This window comes from Diadema antillarum, unplaced genomic scaffold (genome assembly GCF_040938485.1).
Source record: "Diadema antillarum isolate AM-2024a unplaced genomic scaffold, OU_Dant_1.0 seq00000767_RagTag, whole genome shotgun sequence".
In the NCBI taxonomy this organism is placed as follows: Eukaryota; Metazoa; Echinodermata; class Echinoidea; order Diadematoida; family Diadematidae; genus Diadema; species Diadema antillarum.
Genome location: NW_027271657.1, coordinates 147,409 through 170,884, shown reverse-complemented (window position 1 = coordinate 170,884; position 23,476 = coordinate 147,409). Strand labels below are relative to the sequence as shown.

Here is a 23,476-nt window from a genome sequence, read left to right as displayed (position 1 = left end):
ATGGGACTTGATATGTGTGTGGTTTTTTGTCACAAATCAGGAAATTACTCTTCGTGTGACCCTAGTTCATATTCTCATCAGGATAGGTATATTTCCTGGTGAAACAAGCGGGTTGCTTTTTTCCGATGGTAAGAAGAAAAATGAAATGGTTCTCATACATGTGGTATACATATGATACAAAGAAGGCGACAACTCTTTTTTTTTCTTGGATAGTGGCGCATATATGTCTCGCAGAAGGGAAAGATTTTTGTTCGATAATTTCCTATTTTTGCTAACTTCCTCCTTCCATACAGATCCCCTGCCACGAAGATAATTGCCTACGATTGCGTATAGAAGTTTAGGGTCTTGATTGGCTACGCAGGGGGTGGTTTGATATCCAACAGAGGAAAGTCCGGCGTCACCCCATCCCCCCCCCCTTTCCCCCCCCCCCTTCCTATCTTTCCCTCTTTCTCACTCTCTCCCTCCCTTCCCTGTCTTTTGCTCTCTCTTTCTCTCTACCTTTCTCATTCTGTCTATCAGTTTCTATGATATGTGTTCCTGTTTATGTTGTTTATTGTGTCGTGTTATTTTTGGGTGGATATAATATGTGGGTGGTTATGGGTAAGATGACACGCAAGCAATGTTCCCAGATTTGGTATAATTATTGAGTTGGGTTTAGAATGTGATATGATCTGTGATAGAAAAAAAAAGTGGAGTATTACTTTCAATTCCGTGGACTATCGGTATAAAAACAGATAATCATAACAAAACAAAAACCAGGAATAGTCCTGAATTGACATGACGGGTCGTAGCAGGACAGGGATGAAGTCTGTAGTCTATATCGCAGTGTCCTAACAATTTAAATTTTGATCAGGGAAATTTATAGGCAGTAAACATGTCTTGGAGTGATTTTGGATTGGATGTAAGTGTCTCAGGCAGTGGTTTATTGGCACAAAATACTGAAAGGGTTTTTACCACATTGATAAGTGTATTATGGCGATGACCAAATTAAAAGCAAATACACATTGATAAGTGTATTATGGCGATGACCAAATTAAAAGCAAATGAAAAAGTGGGATATTCGATAATGGGAGGGGGGTTATAACGCAGCCCTTGCATATTATGAGAATAGCTAATATGCATTTTTAAAAAATTATTTCTCATTGATTCGATGCAGCCCCCTCTCCAACTTCCCTCCAAACATCGCTCTCTGTGTCAGTGTAACACCAAACACCAAACACCAATACTCCAAAATCAACTCATCGTCCATGAACACTATAAACACAACAGAGAGATGTACATGACTCCCAACTGCTCATCTCTACGTAACTATCAAAATGTGTAACACTAAGTGTAAAACCTAAAGAAGAGCTTTGACACTTTAAAAATTGGGTGAATAATGATGATAGGACAGTTATGAACGTCCCGGAACATTGATAAAAAACGAAATGTAGTTTCAAAACAAAACCGAACCAACCAAAACATAATTAGTCAGGTTCAAGGCACTCTTTCAGTATAGGCCTACACTAATTAGAAGACGTCAGTTTGACGATCACTGGACCCATTAATGTGAAATGAAATATCTTTCAGTTTTCGTGCTTACTTTGCAAACATTTCTGTTTTCTTTCGGTCTGGTGAGGAAAATTTTTGTTTAGATAGTAGGAGTCCGCTGAATGAGAATTTTTGTGTAATATAAAGAGTCATAATCTTCCTGTTACACCATGCCGGTAAAGGCAAACAAAATACTTTATAGTCGAATCTAACTTGTAACATTCAATTCAATTCAGTTCAATTCATTTCAATTCATTTCAATTCAATTTAATTCAATTCAAATCTTATATCATTTTGTAATGACATGCAAAAACCTAAGCATATGACCCTTCAATGTCAAACAAGCATCAGGCAGTGGTGTGCTATATGTATAGGGAGATTTATTGTTTGGTACACATTGCTTTTTTTATTTTGTTTCTATAAGAACAAATTAAAATCAATTACAACATTTACAACAATCATTAAATGATTACAAATCACACAAAGACAAAATGGTTACGCAGAATACGTCAGCAAAAATATAATACCCTTAATTAACATCCCCCATCCCCCCGCCCCCCCCCCAAAAAAAAAACAAAAAAAAAACAAAAAAAAAAACAAAGTGATCATTTAATATAAGTTTAATCAAAACAAAATTAAGTGATTTAGTAAAATTTAGAAAAATTACAAAAAAAAAAATCATGATAAAAATAGCTGGAATTATGCAGTAGTTTTCTAGCAATTAAATGATAACATTGATAGACACTATAGCTGGTCATAAAAAAAAATATGCATGTATAAAAGTTTCAATTACTACATCAAATGAACTGAATTACAATTACTAAGCATGAGTTGCATGACAAAATATGAAATATGTCTACAATCAAGTACTGCTAAAATATACACAGAGTGCAGTATCGTAACAAAAAGGGAACACTAGACCTCAACAAATTGTTTTATTTGAAACATTAAATAAAACAATTATATCTTAATGACCTTATGATATGTTGACTGTAAGGAAAAAATTATATATCAAATCACCATTTTTTCAAGTGTGCAGGTAACTTATTTCTTTTCTTGGCTATCAAATATTCTAGGTCCTGTTGTTTTTTCACAAATACTTTAAATACAGCATAACTTGGGAGATTATTCTTAAATTTACAAATATAAATATGATACTTCAATAGTAAAAACAGGTATGAAATGAATTTATCAGTTGAAATTCCAAACATTTTCTCAAATTTAGTGACATTTATTTGAACATCATTTGGGGAAATTTTAGAAAGGAGGGCTAGCCAAATAGGAATAACCTTTTCACACTCACAAAATAAGTGGACCATTGTTTCCTCACTTTTATCACACAAAAAAAAAACACAATTAGGTGAATCCTTAGATTTAATCTTAAAAAGGATTGGTACACATTGCTTAACAGCCATGTATTATCATCACTCCTATAACAAGGGCCGGGGTGTCTTTGATAGCTGAAACTTGCTTTAAGCCTGTCTAATACAGCTTAAACTAAACGCAAAAATGCAAAGTTATGAAATGCATTCACAGGATCAGATAAATCAATATGATGCGTAACTGTTAAGGTCGGGGGTGTAAATATATGCATACATATAGCAGGGCTCGACACTAACGGTGGCCCGGTGGCCCGGGGCCACCAAAAATGAAAGTCGGGCCACCAAATTTCAAAAAAAAGGCAAATTTGGTGGCCCGAGGCGGGCCACCAAAATTTTTTGAAAAGTACGTACGTCAATTAATTCGTAACTTTTTGCGCCGGAAATTAGCAGTTATATTGTTTAAAGGATGCATGAAGATGACTGAATGAGTCCCTGAGAGTGAGTGTTGCGAGTTTGTTGAGGTTTATTTATGAGTAGATATGTCCAACTTCCAATTCTTACTGTGACTGGATAAAACTTAGATATCTGACTCATTGAAAAAACAGGACTTTAATGTGTTTTTTATTGTTTTTTCAGGGCCACCAAATTGTTCTCTCGGGCCACCAAAAATTTGAAATTGAGGATTTTGGTGGCCCCATCGGGCCACCAAACAAAAAAGTTAGTGTCGAGCCCTGCATATAGTTATTTGAATACATTAGTAAACAAACCTTTTCAACAATATATTCATACACATGGTGTCTTGCCCGCAAGTCGTGAATTCTTGGCACTTCCGTGTTTCACAAGTAGCATACGAAATCAGATATGTGATATCATTGACCTTATCGGACACCAACACTTTCAATGTTGTGGTATGGTAATGCCCAAGACTCAATCAAAGTACCGCAATTCGAATCCTGCCAAGTGCATGCGTTCTTGAACACAATCTTTTATTCAAGATCTTTGCCAGAAAGAACACAGTGTCCCACAATCTGTTCACAATGTGTTCACATGGTTGATTGTGTGAAAACACCCGAATTTAACAGTGTGAAGATGATTTCACACTGTGGTGTAGTTTTTCATAAAGAGTTCACTGCATAGTAATGTTATGTTTCACACCGTGTTTCACACCGTGTTTCACACCGTGTTTCACACCGTGTTTCACATTGTGTTTCAAACTGTGATCATTCCAGTAGGGACAATTCAACACTCTCAGCCTTGACCCTATAGGTAGGTACTCGGCTATGCTGGAGTAATACGAATGGTCCGGCCCTTTGGAAAAGCAGAGTTGTTTAACAATAAAATGGATACCCTTCATAGAAGAGAATAAGATCATTGTCATTATGGTGACGTTTGAAAGCAGCAAGCTAGTAAATATACATCACTGTGGGATGGCTAGAGGATTATTGGTTGACACAGCGGAAAGCCATTATACTCCTCCGCTTAACTCGACTCTAACTTTGGCGAGACTCCAAAAAAATGGTTATCCTCCCGAATACTGAACAGATTTCCATCTCTTTAGTTTTCATATAAGAAAGTTTCATATTTTTGGAAAGTTGACGCCAACAGTTCAGCACTTTGGATAATGCGGGCGTTAGGGTGTCTGGCCGTTGCTAGTGGTAACTGCTGTATATCTGTTAACGTATTCAAAAGACAGATATTAGAACGCTGATGCAGAAGTACAAATGCAGTATCGCTCAATCTCATTTTTTTTTTCAGATATAAAATTTCGTTTGAAAATAACAGTTTGTATGCAAAGATCCTGTGCTCCAGTATATTCCTTAACTCTCCATGGTCTTAGCAACTACACTGCAAATTTAGAATCTATTTAGTTTCATTCCACTGCTTTAAGTCATTGCATTAGTATCATTTGTCGTTTAACATGACCCGAAATCACAAAATGCTTGCATAACTGCATCAGATTGGGGTTTTTTTCTCGCGGCAGTGAAGTAGTGTTGAAATCTTGATTAAGTTTTTCAGTCCACAGTGTTGAAACTTCCGGCGAAAATTTAAGTACACCAACGCTGTTAACTACCATTTTAGAGTAGCTTTCATTAATTTGTTTCTTGTTTTAAAATATGTTTTGTGTAAAAGTTTGCTCTATAACTTACTTGGCTCCCATTCAGTAACGTAACAGGGGAAAATGAGAATTTCGTGTATAGAACTTTGCTGGATACTGCTGACTTATCTTGACTCGGTTTGTAACCCCAGGGGTTTGTAAACAGCTATAATCGTACAAACTGGGTCTGTCTTTTTCGTCCTTAATAAATGCATCGGAACCAGAGGATGTCTGTCACAAGATAAGTCAAGCTGTCGATATGGCATCCCGTGACAAAACTTTACAACGGAAAACTAAAATCACCCAATTGTGTGACATTTTTCACACGATCTTGCACGAGTTTGTCCGCGCTTTGGAGAGAAATCCCCTTGAAAAACGCCCGCGATAGGAAGAGCGCGGTAGATTCAGGCGGGAAGGACGATCGTCTGTTGTTGGACTAAAGAGGGGATGTTGTACCTGAATATATCTTTTGCTAGTGACGTTGAAGGACACTATTCGGTGTTCCAACTGGTTTAGCTAGCTTCCAAAGTTTGCCGGGCCTGGTACTTACCACATGGAGCCTGGAACCACTTCCTCTGTGTTTAGTTCACACAGACACAAACATCCATCACACATTTATAACAACACAGATATACTTGATGTAAGTACGCACCATAAAGAGAATCATCATGTCAATTATTATTATAATTATTATTCATTTGGCATTTAAGTCATATTACATGATATTTAAGAATATGGTGATTCTAGGTGCATACAACTGGTTGCCAGGGAAGGAAAAGGCAAACTTTATCCCCGCGGCTCGAGGCCTTCCTCCCCGACCAATGCATGCACCCAGAATCAGCTATACAACTGTTAAACAATAAAAAAAAAATACAAATGATATTTTATAACACAAAACAAATATACATTTAAAGTACAAATAAATTCAAATAGATATAGGCATACAAATGCAATCAGTCACATGAAAAATAATGAACGGTTTATGTAATCTCACTTCAGTAGGCTCAAGTCTGCATACCATGCTTTTATTTTGTTGAAAATCCAGCATTATACTTGGACCCCTTTGGGTGGGGTCAATGGCATCTTGGTTGCAGCAAAAAGAGTTAGACACACTGTAAAGTGCATCATGCTTGAAGTCAGGACCTCTTGGTTTACAGCCAGACCCTGGCAAAGGGCTTCCAAAATAGTATCATTAATACATCAGAATATGCGAAATGAATATTTGAAAACGGTTTGAAATGGAGATAAAATACCCTTTCAAATGCACTCCGAACTTTCCCTTTAAATCTAATAGAGAATTTTTTTTAACAAGTTACCATTATTAAGATGAATAGACTGTCATGATTCTCGATACCATTCATTGTGTAAGCTGGATTAAAGAATTAATGTTTTTAAAATGATATTGATATGAGACGGGCCCAAATTTCCGGCAGTATTTTGCTTGAGTGATTGTAAAAGAAACAATGATAATGAGAGTAATACTATATAGTAGCAGTGACGATATTAATGATAATGATAAGATATTTATTAGCCATTATCATAATGGCATTGATAATCATTATTGTACTAATAATGGTGATAGTAACACCGTATTTCCTCAGAGCGTGTGTTGTTCTTGGGCCTATATCCCTTCTCTAAATGATTGATGAACGAAATAAAGGTGACAATAGTAGGCGTGCTTTTACTGCATGCCATTTAATACAAAGGAAAGTACACTCACTCTATCATACAATATTCATTAGCCCAAGAAACGGACACACAATTGATATCCTTCTTACTTTGCATGGTATGTTCAAAATCATTTCCTGGATCATCTGGATTTAATAACAGTAGTGTGTGTGACTGCGATCTGCTATCCGGCAGACGTATGCACTATCATCGATTTCCTATTGCCCGTAGAAATAATCACATTTTAGAATCACGGGTGCTTTGTAGACGCTGTTATATGTAATGCCCTTTGAACCATTCTGAGTGCGAACATTTCAGTTAGATGACCGCGCGCGTGTGTATTAACACAAAGACTTCTCTCTAACTACCATCAGATTTTACCTTTGCACTTTTGCAGGAACCTTCATACTTGGTATAGCATGGCATGACACGGAGTCATTATTACCATCATTTATGACAGCTGGAATTGACATGCACATGTGGTAATATAATCCTTTCCGCTTTTCTTCCCCGCATTTTCTATCATGACTATTTACAGGCCGTGTGAGGAGTAATAGCAAATCACTGGACAAGCTCGCGAAGAAATCCCGGGAGCGAAGTGAATCAATCCGTGCCAGGGACAGCATCAGTTCCATCACCAAGGAGATCTACCTCCTCCGCACCTCCTCCCTGAGTAATATGTCCACCATGGATATGACGAGAACTGACACCAAGGCTACCGAGCTCTTCGCCAACTGGGCCAACAGCCTGCGTACCAACAAGTCTAACTCCAGCAAGGGCAGTGCCTCTCCAAGCCCGATGCGCTCCCGATCGAACTCGAATCCGAAGCCTAGCACCACCAAGGTCACGCTCGACAACGACTATGACGACTACGCCGAGCCAGTCGATCATGTCTCGACGCTCAGCTCGGACGCTCCTTCCAAGCGAGCTCTAACGATGACGCAATCTGATTCGAAGACGAGTGATCGCGGCTATCAGTCTCTCTACACGTCGTCTAGCTCGAACACCTCATCGAATCGGGTGTCAGAAATTTACAAGCCGACGGACGACAGCGACTACGACGAGCTTGATGAAGAGGTGCTCGAGAATGAACGACCAAAGCAGTTCCGCTTCACGCGCTCATATACCTACTCGACTCCTTCTTCGCAAAGCAGCGAATACAGCGTTCTCAACAGAGGGACGGATAGAGGGAGTGCGGGCAGACGAGCTGCCGAGGGCGGGAAGAACGCGACGCGAGGGAAGACAACGCGCGGAAATACAGGTTACAGCAGTGCATTAAAAGTTGCCGAGAACGATGGTCAGTATTCGCACCTCAACAGGCCGTCCCAAAGACTCGCTCCCGCGCCAGCCAAGCGGGTGCCGGCCCCGACGCTTCGTCATGACGACGAAGACGACTACGACTATCTGGAAGGAGACAACCAGCAGCCCGCAACGACGGGCGAGCAGACGAGCCCCAAAAAGCTCGGCGGTAACGGTCAGCTGAGACAGCCGCAGCCGTGCCCTGATGGGGGTTACGACGTACTGCACAGACAATTTAAATCTCAGAACGATCAGTACGAATCTATATGGCCCAAGAAGAAATGAATCTTTGATTCCACATCAAGATTTTGTGTTTCGACGAAACGGGGAAGCCTTAGTTAATCACGAGATTGATCATAACTTTTTGTTTAATTTGTAATTGACTCGCGCACATGGGAGAAGGCATGTCTTTCTAGATAACCCATGATAAAAATAGTCTGCTTTCACCATCTCATCTCTCTTTATTCCTAGCCGCAGCACTCGTCACGAACTCTGTAATGTCATCAGGTGTACACGTATTAATCCTCAGCCCACCTGCATATTATGATAATTTGTGAACCCGTTGACACAAACTGCTCTGATGAAACTATGCATCCGTGGAGATTTCTTATGTTACGTAATTGTCACGTGTACTGCGATTTGCGCTCATCGGCCGGACATCACAAAATGCTGTAATGATAACTGGAAGAGTGCCGTCTCTCTACGTTCACCTTACATCATAGCCCATAGTAACAATAATTACACGTATATCTCGCGGCGTCTCTCAGACGTACCGGTGTACTAACCTATGTCTTCCCACGTAAAATCAGACAAGTGTGTGAACATGAAATGTAAGGTTAAAGTTCAATGGAAGAGCATGGGAACATGCAACAAATATAATATAGCATCAATTTACAGTCATTGCTGCAAAAGAAAATATTTGGTTTGCTGTTGTATGCGGAAAGGGTTCTTTCACATTTCAAAGTCAGCTGTTTTACTGTCGAAAGAAAACAAAAATATTTATTTAGGTATTTATTTTGTTTAGTTTAATGTGTGTATTTATTAGTTTTTTGTGTGCTGATGACGGGGAGTTTCTTGTGACATCATCTGTAGCTCTAAATACAGACTGCATGAGCAGGCGTTAGTTGCTGAAACAGACTGAACATGTTCAAATCAGTGCTTGCCTGTTACGTTAAAATGTGAAGACTTAGGAAGACAGTTATTTGCATGTTGAGGGAAGCATTCTGGTCTAATTATGTTTTAATGCTTCGTCTTTGGCGAGGATTATACTGTCAGATGTTACACACACACACACAAGCACACTCACCATCATGACCGTGTGGTATAACGGGCAAACGAGATACAAACTGTGTGCAGGTATTGCGTTTGACTTTGGTGGTTCTGACAGTGCTTCTTTCAAGCTTTTGCTTATGCCATGTTCTCACTCAAGTCGCTGTTTATCAACTTTGTATTGTATGTGCCTGACTCCAGCATTCCTTAGATGCCAATGATGTTAAAGTGTCATAAAAGATAGAGATTCTTTCTACAAAATGAAATGAGATGAAATTATTTCAAAGTCCTTGGTGCTTTTGAAATATATTTTCTTTTTATTTCTGGGTGAGCAGCATGTCTTTTTGTGATTTGACCTTCAACAGTAAACTAATGATAATGTCTTGTGCAATTTTTGTTTCATTCGCAAGAGGGGCACAGAGACCTTTGAGGAGAATAAAGAGGACTCTTTCAGAGAGAGAGAGAGAGAGAGAGCAAGTAAATGTGATAAAGAAGAAAATAAGAGAAGATTGAGAGGAATAGAATGAGGCCCAGGGGTAGACGGGTTAAGACAAACCAGTCAAACGAATGTTTCACTAGACTAAGAGTCAGCCTTTGCTCGGAAATCACCCGTGACATAAAATTGATCGCAAAGTCATCACTAAGCATTATTTAATTCAAGAGCAATTAAATCCTAGCTGCGTCTAAGACTTTCCTGTATGTGGCGAGGGTCGCCATCTTTAGTCAATGTTTAATTACCTGAGATCGCTGTCCTATAGACCTAGGAAACATCCCTCATTCTCTATTTCCATGATTTCCCATAATGTCAAACCTAGATGTCAAAACTCGATTTATAATATTAGCATGTTTTTGCTCTTTTTGTAAAATTAAAGTTGTGATCCATTCCAGTCTTCCGGTCACGATATTGGTCCCAATCTCATCTCATTGTTATTCAAGATAGTCATGATTACAAATCGACAAAGCAGCCCGCATAGCTGTTCTGGAACTGCTTCAACTTGAGATGATCAGGGTTCAGAACGTCCGCCTCTCCCCTTGATTCTGCTTTCCCTGCATGGTATTGTCAAAACGATGCTACTCTTCACATCACGTTCATGTCCCACGACTTCAATCTGTTACAATTTAGTTTAGCCCAATATGCATGTAACATCAGACTAGATATCAAATGTATTTCATCATATTTTTGCTGCATTCGAAAAGTTCAAAATAATGATCCATTCTCCCCAACTCCTACGTTGTCTAGATGAATCAGAAGATGTCAGATTTTGTTAATTCTGATGATGTAGGAAATCTTTCTTGAGATATCAACAAATGTAATCCTTTGTCTGTGTCAAAATCATTCCTAAATTCACTGTGTCCGGTATTTTTTTTTTTTTGTGAAGATAAGGGAGAACGATGCTGAAAGATGTCATGTCTTGGGTGAGATTGTCTGACATATGGAAGTGAAGGAAATCTTTATCCAATCAACCTTGTTGCCTTATCTCTTAGTCGTCTTCCGTAAACCAACCGTGTGCACATTAGCTGTAGACTAACAGTAAGTCTGAGTACACGTTTCACCACGTCTGTCTATGGCGTGAAAGGCTATTGCAAGCTAACGCGCACGAATCCAAAGCCGCCCACCCGCAAAATTGCTTCCGAAATTCACAACGTAAATATCTAAATGTACATAATTATGTAATTACGCTCAAAGTTTCTGATAAACCCACCAGTCACACAGACAAGCGTTGAAAAAAACAAAAGGTGCTGTCTTATGAGTTGTATCTTCTTGCGTCACATCCTATATAACGTTTTGATATGATGCTTAGTGTGACAGATTTTATTTTGGTACAATTATGCAAGTGTCTTGTTTTATAGTAATCTCTTTTTTTCCCCTACGTGTGCACGGGTCGGCTGTGAAGTGCAATTAAGAAGTGTACCACCCATGCAGCATCACTATGTCGATGTGGCGGTGTGTATGTTCAATACTATGATCATTTTAGTAGCTTTCGTTCTCGCGAAGTGCATTATCTTTCACTACTTTATAATCCACAGATTTTGAGAAGGAGAGACTGTTTATATATATAAATTTGGATGTGTACTCTTTATCATATTGCTAATAAACGTTCACGATCACAATTTTAGCAGTCATTGTTTGTTTTCTATATTTGTCTATCCGATTAAATATGTATATCTATATGGATATCTGTAAATCTCCTTGCCTCGAGTTCTGAGTAAATATGTAATGATTGCCATTAGTTCAGAAGAGAAGAAAAAATACTTTCAAACTTTTGAACTAAAGCACGTCTAGTACATCATGATACATGATGAAATGTGCAGTATTAAAGTTGACAGCATCAAGTACACGTTATTGTTTTTGTTTTTGTCTTTTTTACACGTTTTGTAAAGTCGAATCAAGGGAGAGGAATAAAATTTTTCATTTCAAATCAAACAAAGACGAAGAAACCAAGGAACTACACCAACTGGTTAGTACGGGGACAGGGTGCTTCCTGTATCATGTGTATTATGAAGCCAATGAAAGTGTCTTTTTTTTAAAACACAGAATGGCTTGATCTGCCCAATCACATGGAATGTAAGTCATCTGAGTCATGTAAATAGAAATAGGGCGAGATACCAAACTATGCTAGGATCACAAGTCTCACAATAGATTCCACACATTCTTTCACTGAACTCTTGAAATTTTAATTCTAATTTAATGAATTGATAAAAAAAGACGTAATTCCATCCATCAACTTATTCTAGAGGTGCAGTGACGAAGCAGTGATGCTCATAACATTGGGAAAGTATAACTGTCAAATTAGTGCGAGAAATAATTGCCGTGGGACCATAATTTTGGATAGATTATCGGGAAATTTCATCTCTCTATTTCATTCAGTTTTACCCTGTTTGTTACTGTATGGCAACATGAAAACCGAGCTGAATTTCCTCTTTGGAAATGTTTATGTTGTGCAGGTGGTGGATAAAATAATCTGCGCATGCCCAAACGCTGAAGCGCATTCCGCATGCGCAAAAGGCGAAGATGTGCCCTCATCGACGGGTTGAAAAAAAAACAACAACCAACAAACAAAATACATGGTCTTACTTTACAATGCCTTTGTGGTGACGAAACGGTTGTGACATACAATCTATAGCATTACAGCTATCTTCCAACATGTCAATTCAGGACGATAACGATTCAAACATAATCAATTTTCACTTGGCCTTTGTAGCATAATGATAATAATCCTATGCCTCGAGATGACGTGCCATATCATTACTGGTGTCGGGAATTGATGATTTTCTTTCGAAGCAATGCGGTATACATTTTTTTTTTTAATACGGAATCAGACACATGCATTCCTTCACTATTACCACTATCAACATTATCCAGGCACACACACACACACACACACACATTACATGACAGTATTACAGACACAAGCGTGTTATAAACGGACAGGTTAGCATAGCCTGAGGTCATTAATTTTAATGATTGACAGAGTGTCAGCTTCATCACTTCTAAAAATGGGGTAGATTTAACATAATCAAAAGTCAGAAAATACTCAGTAATTTAAATTTAAATAATCATGTTATTATGCGTGCAGTGCACGGAAAAAATTTATAAAACTAACAACTGAAACATGAGCTGGCTAGACTTTCTTCAGAATTTATGTCCTAGAAAAGTGCAGTCAGTTTTTTCCCTGTTTTGGTAAGGTTGTTGTTCTTTCGTTCCTCCTTTGCTGTCTTTAGAATTACATTGGGACGGCCTTCTTCCCTCTCCTTTCCTTCCTTTTCTTCTCACAGAGTAAAGGCTAATCTCGATGCAGCATTCTGTGAACGTCTATCTAATTCAAAACATTCTCACAATTCCATACCACTTTAATCAAAATTTATTCACGTTTGTGTGTTGCTTGAGTACGTATTTTCTCCAAGTGGCAATAAAACAATCCAATTGGCCTACGTGGGGAATCCCCTGAAAGATATCATCGCCATAGTTTAAAAAAAAACACAAAAACAAACAAAACATACTTGAGTAAAAGGAGTACACGACATGCTATATGATACATGTATTTGAATCTGACAATACAGTAACATTCTAAACTTTTTATGATCCCCTTGATAAATGTTCTTTTTGATTTGTAAATAATATTTCAGCTACTCACACACGAAAATACTATGTAGGCCTACGTACCTACATAATACATTTTTATTTGTCTATTTGTATGATAATTTATAATTATCCTGGCTCATGATGAATAAGCGATATAACCTTAGAGCACATGAACATCGGCATTCTCGAAAAAAAAATCACCGAGGTTGTGCTACTGCACACATTGTTATACTGTGCACACATAATTATCTTTAAGAGAAACTGTAAGGAAAGGGTGATTGTTGTTGTTGTTGTTGTTTTGCTTTAACAGTACAATTTATCCTAGACAGAACTCATGACAAAAGTTATTTCACTTTAAAGTAGGAATCCACTCCAGAATTTTTTTTTTCAATTTCATAAGAAAGAGAGAAAAAAAAATATCCCTGCAGAACGTTCCAAAAATGCACACAAAATTCGGATGAGAAATTAGAAAGATATGACATTTTGAAATTTCACATTTGGGGGGAAAACATTTCTCGACCAGTCCTTATGGATATTCAAACGAGCGGGTTGATGATGTCATACGCTCATAACTTGTCATGTACATTATACAAATGATGCACAGGATAGAGTGCGTTAGTGGAGATGTAGCGCACTCGAGGGTATTTACAATTGTGAAACATGCACTACATTGTAAATACCCGAGAGTGAGCTGCATCTCCACTAACGCCACGAAATAATCCTGTGCATCATTTGTTTTATAAAATGGGTCGAAAACTAACAGCATTTTTCACGTACCTTTGTGGGTCAATACCAGTCAGCTACATGTAGCACTCGCTCAAGAATCGATGTCCGAAGATGTTCGTCCCAAACATTTACGCACGTCGCACTCGGAAATCCCGCACAGGTAAGTACTGTACGTATAAGAGTATACGTACGCCACACATGTTATGCACACAAGCAGAAAGGCCGGCCGGCAGCCCGAACTAGAAGTTGTTTACAGGATTGACAGCGCGTATAGTAGCGCGCGACGCACTTGTAACAACTGATTGAGTGCGCACTGCTAGTGTAAACATTGTGACGTCAGGCCGTGCATGTTAGTGAGGAATTAATACACGCACACGTGACTCATTTCAGCGCTTCCAATTGGCTGCATTCTTGAACCCATTTTATAATATGCTATATTTGAAATTCAGGAAAAAAAAGTATTATTCTTAGCTTATACATGTTGTACAGATAAAAGCATACTCCCATACCAAAATGTCCATCAGAGGTAACAGGTTATAGGCAAGTTTTATATACATGTATACACGGCTGAAATATGAGATTTTTGTCATTTCTGTATATGAAATGAAAATTGTGAGAGCATGACATCGTCAACTTGCTGATTTGAATATTCATAACGACTGGTCAAGAAGTGTTTTTGGAAAAATGTAAAGATTTCAGAATGTCATAACTTCCTTATTTCTTATCCGATTTCAATCATAATTTTCCACTGCTCTGCAGGAAACTTTTTTCTGTTTCGTATGAAATTGGTAAAATCCTGGAGTGGATTTCTTCTTTAAGAAAAAGGATCTGAAAGCTTTCATGAAACGTAATTTTCACTTCTTTGCTTTGTTTCTACTCTCAAATGCAGTGCACAGTACTTTCCTAATCAAAATGCATGGTAGCGCAAAAGCCTTACTGAAGTTGAAGGTCGGGGTGAAAAATTAATGTGCAAGTGTGTGTTGGTGCGTGGGTTGTGTGTATAAACGTATCATAACATTCTAAACACCAGCAGCAATGCAATACAAACACACACACACAGACACACACACACACACACACACACACACACACAAGATCAATTCACACCGTTTCGCTACAATATTTAAAACATGTTTTACGTGGGCCTCTGTAGCAACATACACAAAGAGAAAATAAAAACGAAAAGTAATTGGTGTTAAACTTTTGATCTCAATAAACATTATTTACCTCCAGAATTTTCAGCTGTCAACGCTAGAGCCTTCATCAGCGGAAGTTGAACACCAATTTTAGATGAATTACCAAAACAGATGAGCTGCTACTCTGAGATTAAAAGTAGTTTCAATACATGTGCATTGACTGAGTCAGCATGTATCACCTTAACAGGGATTCCCAGAGCATGACAAAACGTACAAAATGCACTTTGCTGAATATTTTGTGATTGTTGCTGTTTGGCTTCATCTTTGTTTCACTTTTCTTCCTGTCTTTTTTTTTCCTCTTAATGCATGGAGGAGAAATGTGGTATACAATGTAGTTGGTGACAGTGGCCCTGGTCTCTTAATACCCTGTGCAGGAGGTCACCACGGGTGTTTCCCAAAGCATTGAAGTCGATCTTAAAAGTTAAAATCAACTTAAAATTATGGTATGCTGTGTGTCTTCACTGGTACTCTAACTTTCCCATGAAAATGAAACATTTGGAGACTTTTCATGCAGTCATTACTATACAAAATAAAATAGGTGACGACAGAATTTGAAAAGCACTAAATAAAAGTGAACAGGGAAACCAATGGCATACTATAATTTTAGGTTGACCTTTAACTTTAACTTAAATTCTCTGTGAAACACCCTATTATGACTACTTGCCACCGCGTGCCGCCTGGGATAGATCGTTCTACCTAAGGTGTACCTCTTCACCAACCTGTAAAAATGCTCTCTTAGGTAGTATAGCTACCACTGCAGAGGCTACCCTGGGTAAATAAGACCATTATTACGATCTTTATCACTCATAAAAATAAGCAACAAAATAGAAACACAATATAACTTTGGTTCGACTTTTATCCACTTTATTCATTTATGTGGCACTGTGCAGATATATATTTAGTAAATACAGTGTTTGTAGAAAAGATTCAAGGTTGAAGGATGATAGGAAACCGTCTACGACCGAATCATTACAAAAATATGAATTGACTTGAAATCTATTTCAGCTGCACTTTTATATAAACTTCAACAATATATACAGCTAGGCCGTGTGCATACAAAAACAAGGTAAAGCAGGGCATAAGACAAGTTACACTGTTATATGACTTACCCACCAAATAAAACACTAGGCCAACTTGAGAACAAGGCAATACTCAAAGGGCTGATGGTGGAATTAATAACTATGCCGTGTTGGGGTACATTCACATGGCGATGCCTGGCCTGATAATGCTGATTCTGATTCTGATTCTGATGATTCTGATGATGATGATGTTGATGATGATGATGATGATGTTAATGATGATGATGATGTTAATGATGATCATGATAATGATATGATAATGATAATGACGATGATAATGATGATGTTATGATGATAATGATGACGATGATGATGATAATGATGATGATGATGATAATGATGATGGTGGTGATGATAATGATGACGATGATGATGATGATAATGATGATGATGTGGTGATGATAATGATAACGATGATGATGATGATAATGAAGATGATGATAATGAAGACAGAGAAAACGGTGATGATGATAAATCTTATGACAGTACCGAGAGATATCAATGCAGACAATTTTGATGGTGGCCGTGATGACAATGACTGTGCTGAATTAAGGGATAGTATAGTTTTGGTTGAGATGGGGAAATCAGATTATAAGTTTCATGAGATAATTAGAAACCACTTGTGAAATGTGAAGAGCATGCGATTCTAAGAGGAAGTTTAATTGATGAAAATTGGTTTTGAAATGGCTGAGATATCCAAAAACAAATGAAAATAAAGTGGTTCTAATAAAAGATGGGTCCAACCTCTTATTAGGACCTCTTTGGTTTTGGATATCTGGGCCATTTCAAACACAAATTTCATCAAATAAAACTTTTAATTCCTCTTAGAATTGTATACACTTTCATATATCATAAAAGGTTTGTCATTATCTCACAAACAAGTTGGAAAGCTGAAGTCCCATGTCAACCAAAACTACATCATCCCTTCAAGTGGGATTACAAATGAAGACAGCTTTCATCTGGTCATCACCATCCCATCACCATGCCAACACCACTCAAAATCTTGATGATGATGATGCTACTGGCAACCCTGAGAACGCTGGTAGCATTCTTTACTGCAGTTCTATTAAAGTCACTGATGCTACAGTGTACATTCTAAAGATAACCATTGAGCTTAGTAGACATTATTGCAATAATAAATACTGTGATAATATTACTTTTTGTGCAAAATGTTATGATCTTTACAATATAAGTCACTATCATTAGCAACACTCAAAGTAACCGTTTATGTGAGTGCCTTACATGTAATTATAAAACGCTCAACAATTTCAACTGCTATATTAGCAAGATAGCACATATAATTGGATGATTGTTCATTGTCCTAGTGAGAAGAAGTTATATCGACAAAAATCAAACACCATTTGCATCTTGGCAGTGATTTTGACTAGAATGAAGGTTGAAAGAATACCTATCAACCCTTATCATTAGATTTTGCAAATGATGACGAAGCTGTCTGCCAAAAGGAAAATAAAAATTACAGAATGACAAGTTATTTCCTGAAAGAAAGATTAAAATCATTTGGTCCTACGTCATCTATAAGCTGTGTCACAAATCATTTCTATCACTCCTTTATAATTATTCAGTACTTTATCAAAGTGACTTATTCTTCACAGGTGCTGGATTTCTACAAGCCTTGTATAGGCTTGGTGTCTGATTAAAGACAAATTACGACAAACGAAGACAATCTAAGATCATCCTTGACAATCTGAGACAATACAATACAATCAACATAATCAAAAACACAATCTTTCTCTTCAACACAAGACCACATGACATGTGGTATCATTCTCTGCTGAACTGAGAAATCACATTTTCAAGAATGATGTGATGTCACCATATCAGAGAAAAAAGAAAAAAAACTAAAGAACCAACAAAAGTACATTTATTCCAATGGTGAGAAAATTTTCAATACCTGTTTCTTCATTCGCATTCTCTGCATAGCCTGTAAGCAGTCTTGCATGACATCAGTTCATAGAATAAATACGACCCGCAGTCTAACCGAACAGGCATTGGTACGATGCCAGGCTCTGTAGCACACTTGAAAACACTTCATGACTTTTGAAACCACAACCATACTCAAATAAAAGGCCTCAGATTATCATATACTTGCCGCCCTAGAGGATATAGAAACAATTTGATGTTATGATTACACCGTGTCTTCGACGAAACATTGATACCACATCCAACGATGATCATTAATCAAACTTTTTAATGGCGTACTGTAACCTCGTTTAAACTTCACTTACAATTTTTCTCATGGGATCTTAAAAAAAGAGAGTAAATTCAAGCAAGGCTTTTTGCAATGATCTGGTCTTCTCACAATATTCTAGTCAAGCCATAACCTAAGCAAGGAGTCAATGATGATAGAGGATTACAAATGAAGTACAGGAATAGCTCTGGCATGGTCGATTTCTCATGAAAGGTAAATATTTCTAGCACTCCAATGAAGACAAAAGAGCACAAATCAAACCATAAATATCTGACACAGCATCACAAACATACTTACTTTTCTTTCATAATGTTCATAACACACAATAACATATACATAAGGGTTGTTTTTTTCTTCCAATCATAAATTCCAGCTTAATACATATCTTTGGCTAGACACACATTTGCATAACATGTAGACTTTAACAAAATATACAATTCAGATAAGCACATTCACACATTTCAAATGTAGGCAAATATTTCAATTTCACTTCTAATTCAAACGGAATATCCAATTCCATCAAACATTTAAGAGATAAGAAGCTGCCCTGTGGTAATGTACAGAAAATAACCTACAACAATAACATTTACCATTACTTCTCTGTTAGCAATAAAATCACTGGTCTGAGTGATTCAGATTTAGCTCTGAATTATGCACTCACACTTACATATGATCTCCATATTAAAATCACTAAATACTAGATTTTACATGAAAAAAAAAAAACTTCCCTAGAGAACAAATATAGTTCAGTTATTTGATCCAAATTCCCCTTTCAAGATATATACAATTCTGCCTGGGGAAATAGTACTGGCAACTTGAGCACAAGAATGCCCCATGGCAGAACGAGCATGTCGGGTTGCCAATTTGAGTATGTCAACATTGACATCCATGTGTAAGGAGATCATGACAAGACCTTCCATACTCGAATCAAAGAAGAAAATACAGGCACAAGGGACTCATCTTATGTGAATATTTCAAGAGAAGCAAATGATATGACAATGAAGACAAAGGCAAGTTGTATGAGAGGATGTATGACTGCTGAACACAAACATGAAAGGATGTCATAAATATTGCCTGCACACTTTGGGACTTTGTACCGCTCCTCCTATAATATGGTTTCATCTGTTTGGAGGTAGAAGGCATTAACTCCACAAAAATCTAATTTCCTCTGCAAACAAAGCTGAGACAAAGAAGATACTTTGACTTTTATGCAAAATTGTGTCATTACAGCTAGATAAAAACAGAGTGGTCTTGATGAGAAAAATGATGATGTGGATAAAAACAAAAATTATGAATTACACGTAATAATTGTATTGTGGGGGCACTTCATACCAAACAGATGCTGTGGCAGTCATTAAACTCACAAAGTATTAACACGTATATTGTTATTGCTAGTATGGTAAAATGTGCCATAGTGATATGCCTTATGTCAGCTCGTCTAGTCAAGACCAACTAATCACAGTGAATACCGGAGATAGAATTTGAGTCAAGGCCACTGTTATGGGCTGAAATACCATGACCTTCACTGCTGTGGGCAGCGATGTAGCACATTATTGATTGATAATAAATATCTTTGTCACAATGATACACAATTCATCAACAACACAATTCATGATTGTCTTTACTTTTTCCACTGTTGGACAGATATGCTTTACTTTCACATAGCACTATATAAGTATACACTTTGAGCTTTATCTTTGGTTACAAAAATTTCACTAAAAACAATAAAACATACACACATTATGTAGGGGTTTTTTTAAAATCAAAGTTTGTAAAAGTACATTTGCTGACAGTGATATGCAGCCATAACAACATGTAATGACCCTGAGCATTGTTACTCCCCAAACAGTTTATTAAACTGCTAATATTCAAAGTCGCTCTAAATGGGGTGTTCCATTTTACCTGTTTGTCACATACAGTACCTGTCAACTTTCTCTCTATCTATTTCTATCACTACTCTATCTCTTTCTCTCTCAAGTATCACACAAACTATCCCCACATAACAATTATACCTAATCTGCCTCAGAAGTCGATAAATTATAAACAAAACAGCAAAAACACACACATAGTGAAATAGAAAACATACATTCAGACTTGAAGGGAAACACATCCCTATGTAGACTCTTTTCTCTTATAATGCATAGAAAACTATCAGCCTCTATAATAGGAACAAAACGTTAAAGGAGTGTAAAGGGACAGGTGCTTCAATAGGCAAATGCCAAATGGTATGGAGCAAGCAAATGATTTTAGCCAGGGCAAGTGGCGTGAGATCTAATTGGAACTGCTAGCCCACACTTGGCTAGCAAATAGATCTGAAAAATGAATGATAGATAGATAGACAGATAGATAGATAGATAGATAGATAGATAGATATATAGATAGATATATAGATAGATAGATAGATGAGATGATTACAAATCATCACATTGACTTGCAGGCAATCCCCTACCTTTTCTCTTGTTAGCTGTAACCTTTGAAGTACAGAACACATTGTACCTGATGTAAAAACACACAAGGCACTTCACACACTTCCATTGAGAGAGTTCAATTCCTTGTTGTTTTGTTATGTCTGCTTGCTTATTTGCTTGTTGTAGTGTTTCTTTTCTGAGGTAGATATCTTCTGGCTTGGGCGAGTACATTGTGTGTACTCTAAACTCACTTGCCCACTTGGACAAGCACTAACTCTAAATTTCCAAAGTTATACATTACATGCACTATATGAATGGGTCTAGGGCAATTACCCAGACCCTTTCCCTGGCCCTAATCCTGAACCTAATCCTAACCCGAACCCTAACCCATAACTCCTAACCCTAAACCTAAACCTAACCCTAATCTTTACTCTAACCTTACCACTAACCAGTATTTAGCCAGGGGGTGATTGCCCGGATATGATATGAATAACTATTATTATCATTATTATTATTGAATTCATCATAATCATCATTACAAAGCCCTTTAGGGATTTGTTTTACAGCCTCTTTTGAGATGACGGACTCCATGTTTTTTTGCTGGACTGCATGGTTGGGGATCTAAATGAGGGAAGAAGTGGAAATGAAAGGCCTTGAGTTTGAGCCAGAACACCATGCACTAACTCATGATCACAAATGAATGCCAACTTCAGTCCAACCACCATCATCAGGCTATGTCGGGACCAGTGCTCATCCAGATAAATGATATAGCCAAATATGAAAGATGTGCTGAAACATGACACTTTGAGCTAAGTTTTGTAGGGGTATACATAAGGCATTGTTAGCTTTACAATATTTACTACGATGATCTATATCATACCTGCATGTTTCATAATTCAAACAATATGAAAATAAAATGGAATGTACGTGGAAATACCCCTTCCTCTTGATCTTTGTTCCTTCTAGAAACAGTATTTGGTTGGGTATAAATACATTGTATCATGGTGATCAATATTTTTGTGCCAATTTCCTTTTTTCCTACTATTTGCAAGAGAATAATTGTTGCTTTGTACTTCACGGAAAGTTTTGCAGTGAAAGTGCAGGGACAACAGTGTGCCAGTCCATGTCTGGATTTAAAGTGATCACGAAAAGTGACGGCAAGATTAACAGAGGTCAAACTGTATGTATATTCCAAGACTTAGTTAAGAAAGGAAAGGAGGGTGAGAGTAGGCTGGGAGGGTTCAGTATGGCTCTCTTCATTGATTGTTTTCCCCATTAACCCACCGGCTGTGGGTACGTGGTGGTCCATGTATAAAGTCTATGAGAGCTGTAGAACCTTGAGGGGGAATGGATTAAACAACATTAGAGATATTCACCTGTCTATGTCACCTACACCGAGTCACAAACTATCACTTTTGTGCTGGGCAGAAAGTACCAGTGGCTATTACACCTATCCATGCTGCTGCTAATAGAATTTTCCTCTGTTTTGCTTCAGTTTGTTTTGCTGAAACCTGATGCAAGCAGGGACAGGAAGAGATTAAACCTCACACGGAACCCACCACCGGTAATTGGGGTGAATCCCTGCATGGTGGTATCGGGTACGCACAGGAGGATGCAAGGTGGGGGGTGCAACCTACCACCACATTTCGGGAGGGGGGGGGGGGGATGAGGAGGATACGACGTGGAGTGAAAACTACCACCATATTTTGGGAGGAGGAGGAGGATGCAAGGTGGGGGGTGCAACCTACCACCACATTTCGGGGGGGGGGGGGGGGATGAGGATGCAATGTGGGGTGAAACCTACCATCCTATTTTGGGAGGAGGAGGAAGAGGAGAAGGGAGCAATGTCACTGTCAATGTCACACTTAATGTCCTCGTGCACTTTCAACGAGAGGACACTCAAGGTGTCTTTAAACCGGAAGCAATCCACTCCAGCATGCCTTTCAACATTTCCTGTATGGAAACATGAGAGCACGCCCCAGTGAGAATCATACACATCACATTAAATATCTTAGTACTGTAGTACTCTCGTGATAAATCAGGTCACCCAAAGTATAATCTTGAAAGTGAAATAAATGACCTCAAACACCACTTTAATAGCCACCAGAAAGGTTTTGAGACCCTCGATATTGTACTCAATATCCAATTCTCTGTATCACAACCACCCATCAAGGCAGTCATCAGTGTTATAAATCACAACAACTTTGACTGGTACTGCCAACAAGGGACAACAAGATTATCGTCTCATGTCTTTTTTTCCATGTTCATGAGACAAATATGGAGAAACATAGAAACCATTATCAGGAGAGCAACTACTGACATATAAGAAATTTATTCAAAAAGAGCAGTCTTTGTGGGTTTGTTTTCCTTATTAAATACCAAAGCTCTTTAGTTTGAACTCTCCTGGTCTTTCTGCTTTAACCTGTCACACGCACAAAATGTTACGTTCACTTTTTCATCTTATCACAACTAGAAAAATCAATTCTTGAAAACAAGAAAAACTTATTTTCAAAACCAACAGCACACATGACATGCGCTTTGGAGTTTACAAAGCAGTTAAATTCAAAAGCTCCTTCTGATGTAGTGTAAGT

The 23,476-nt window shown here is 37.9% G+C and overlaps 1 protein-coding gene across 1 annotated transcript in view; it reads left to right on the top strand.

Moving 5' to 3' along the window:
* The window catches only part of LOC139738750 (uncharacterized), a 72,527-nt gene extending 64,136 nt beyond the window's left edge, over positions 1-8,391 (top strand). The window contains exon 9 of the mRNA XM_071649390.1: positions 7,154-8,391. Coding sequence (XP_071505491.1) covers positions 7,154-8,199 — 1,046 coding nt within the window. The 3' untranslated portion in view covers positions 8,200-8,391. The remainder of the gene's footprint in view (positions 1-7,153) is intronic.
* Positions 8,392-23,476: the final 15,085 nt, after the last annotated feature.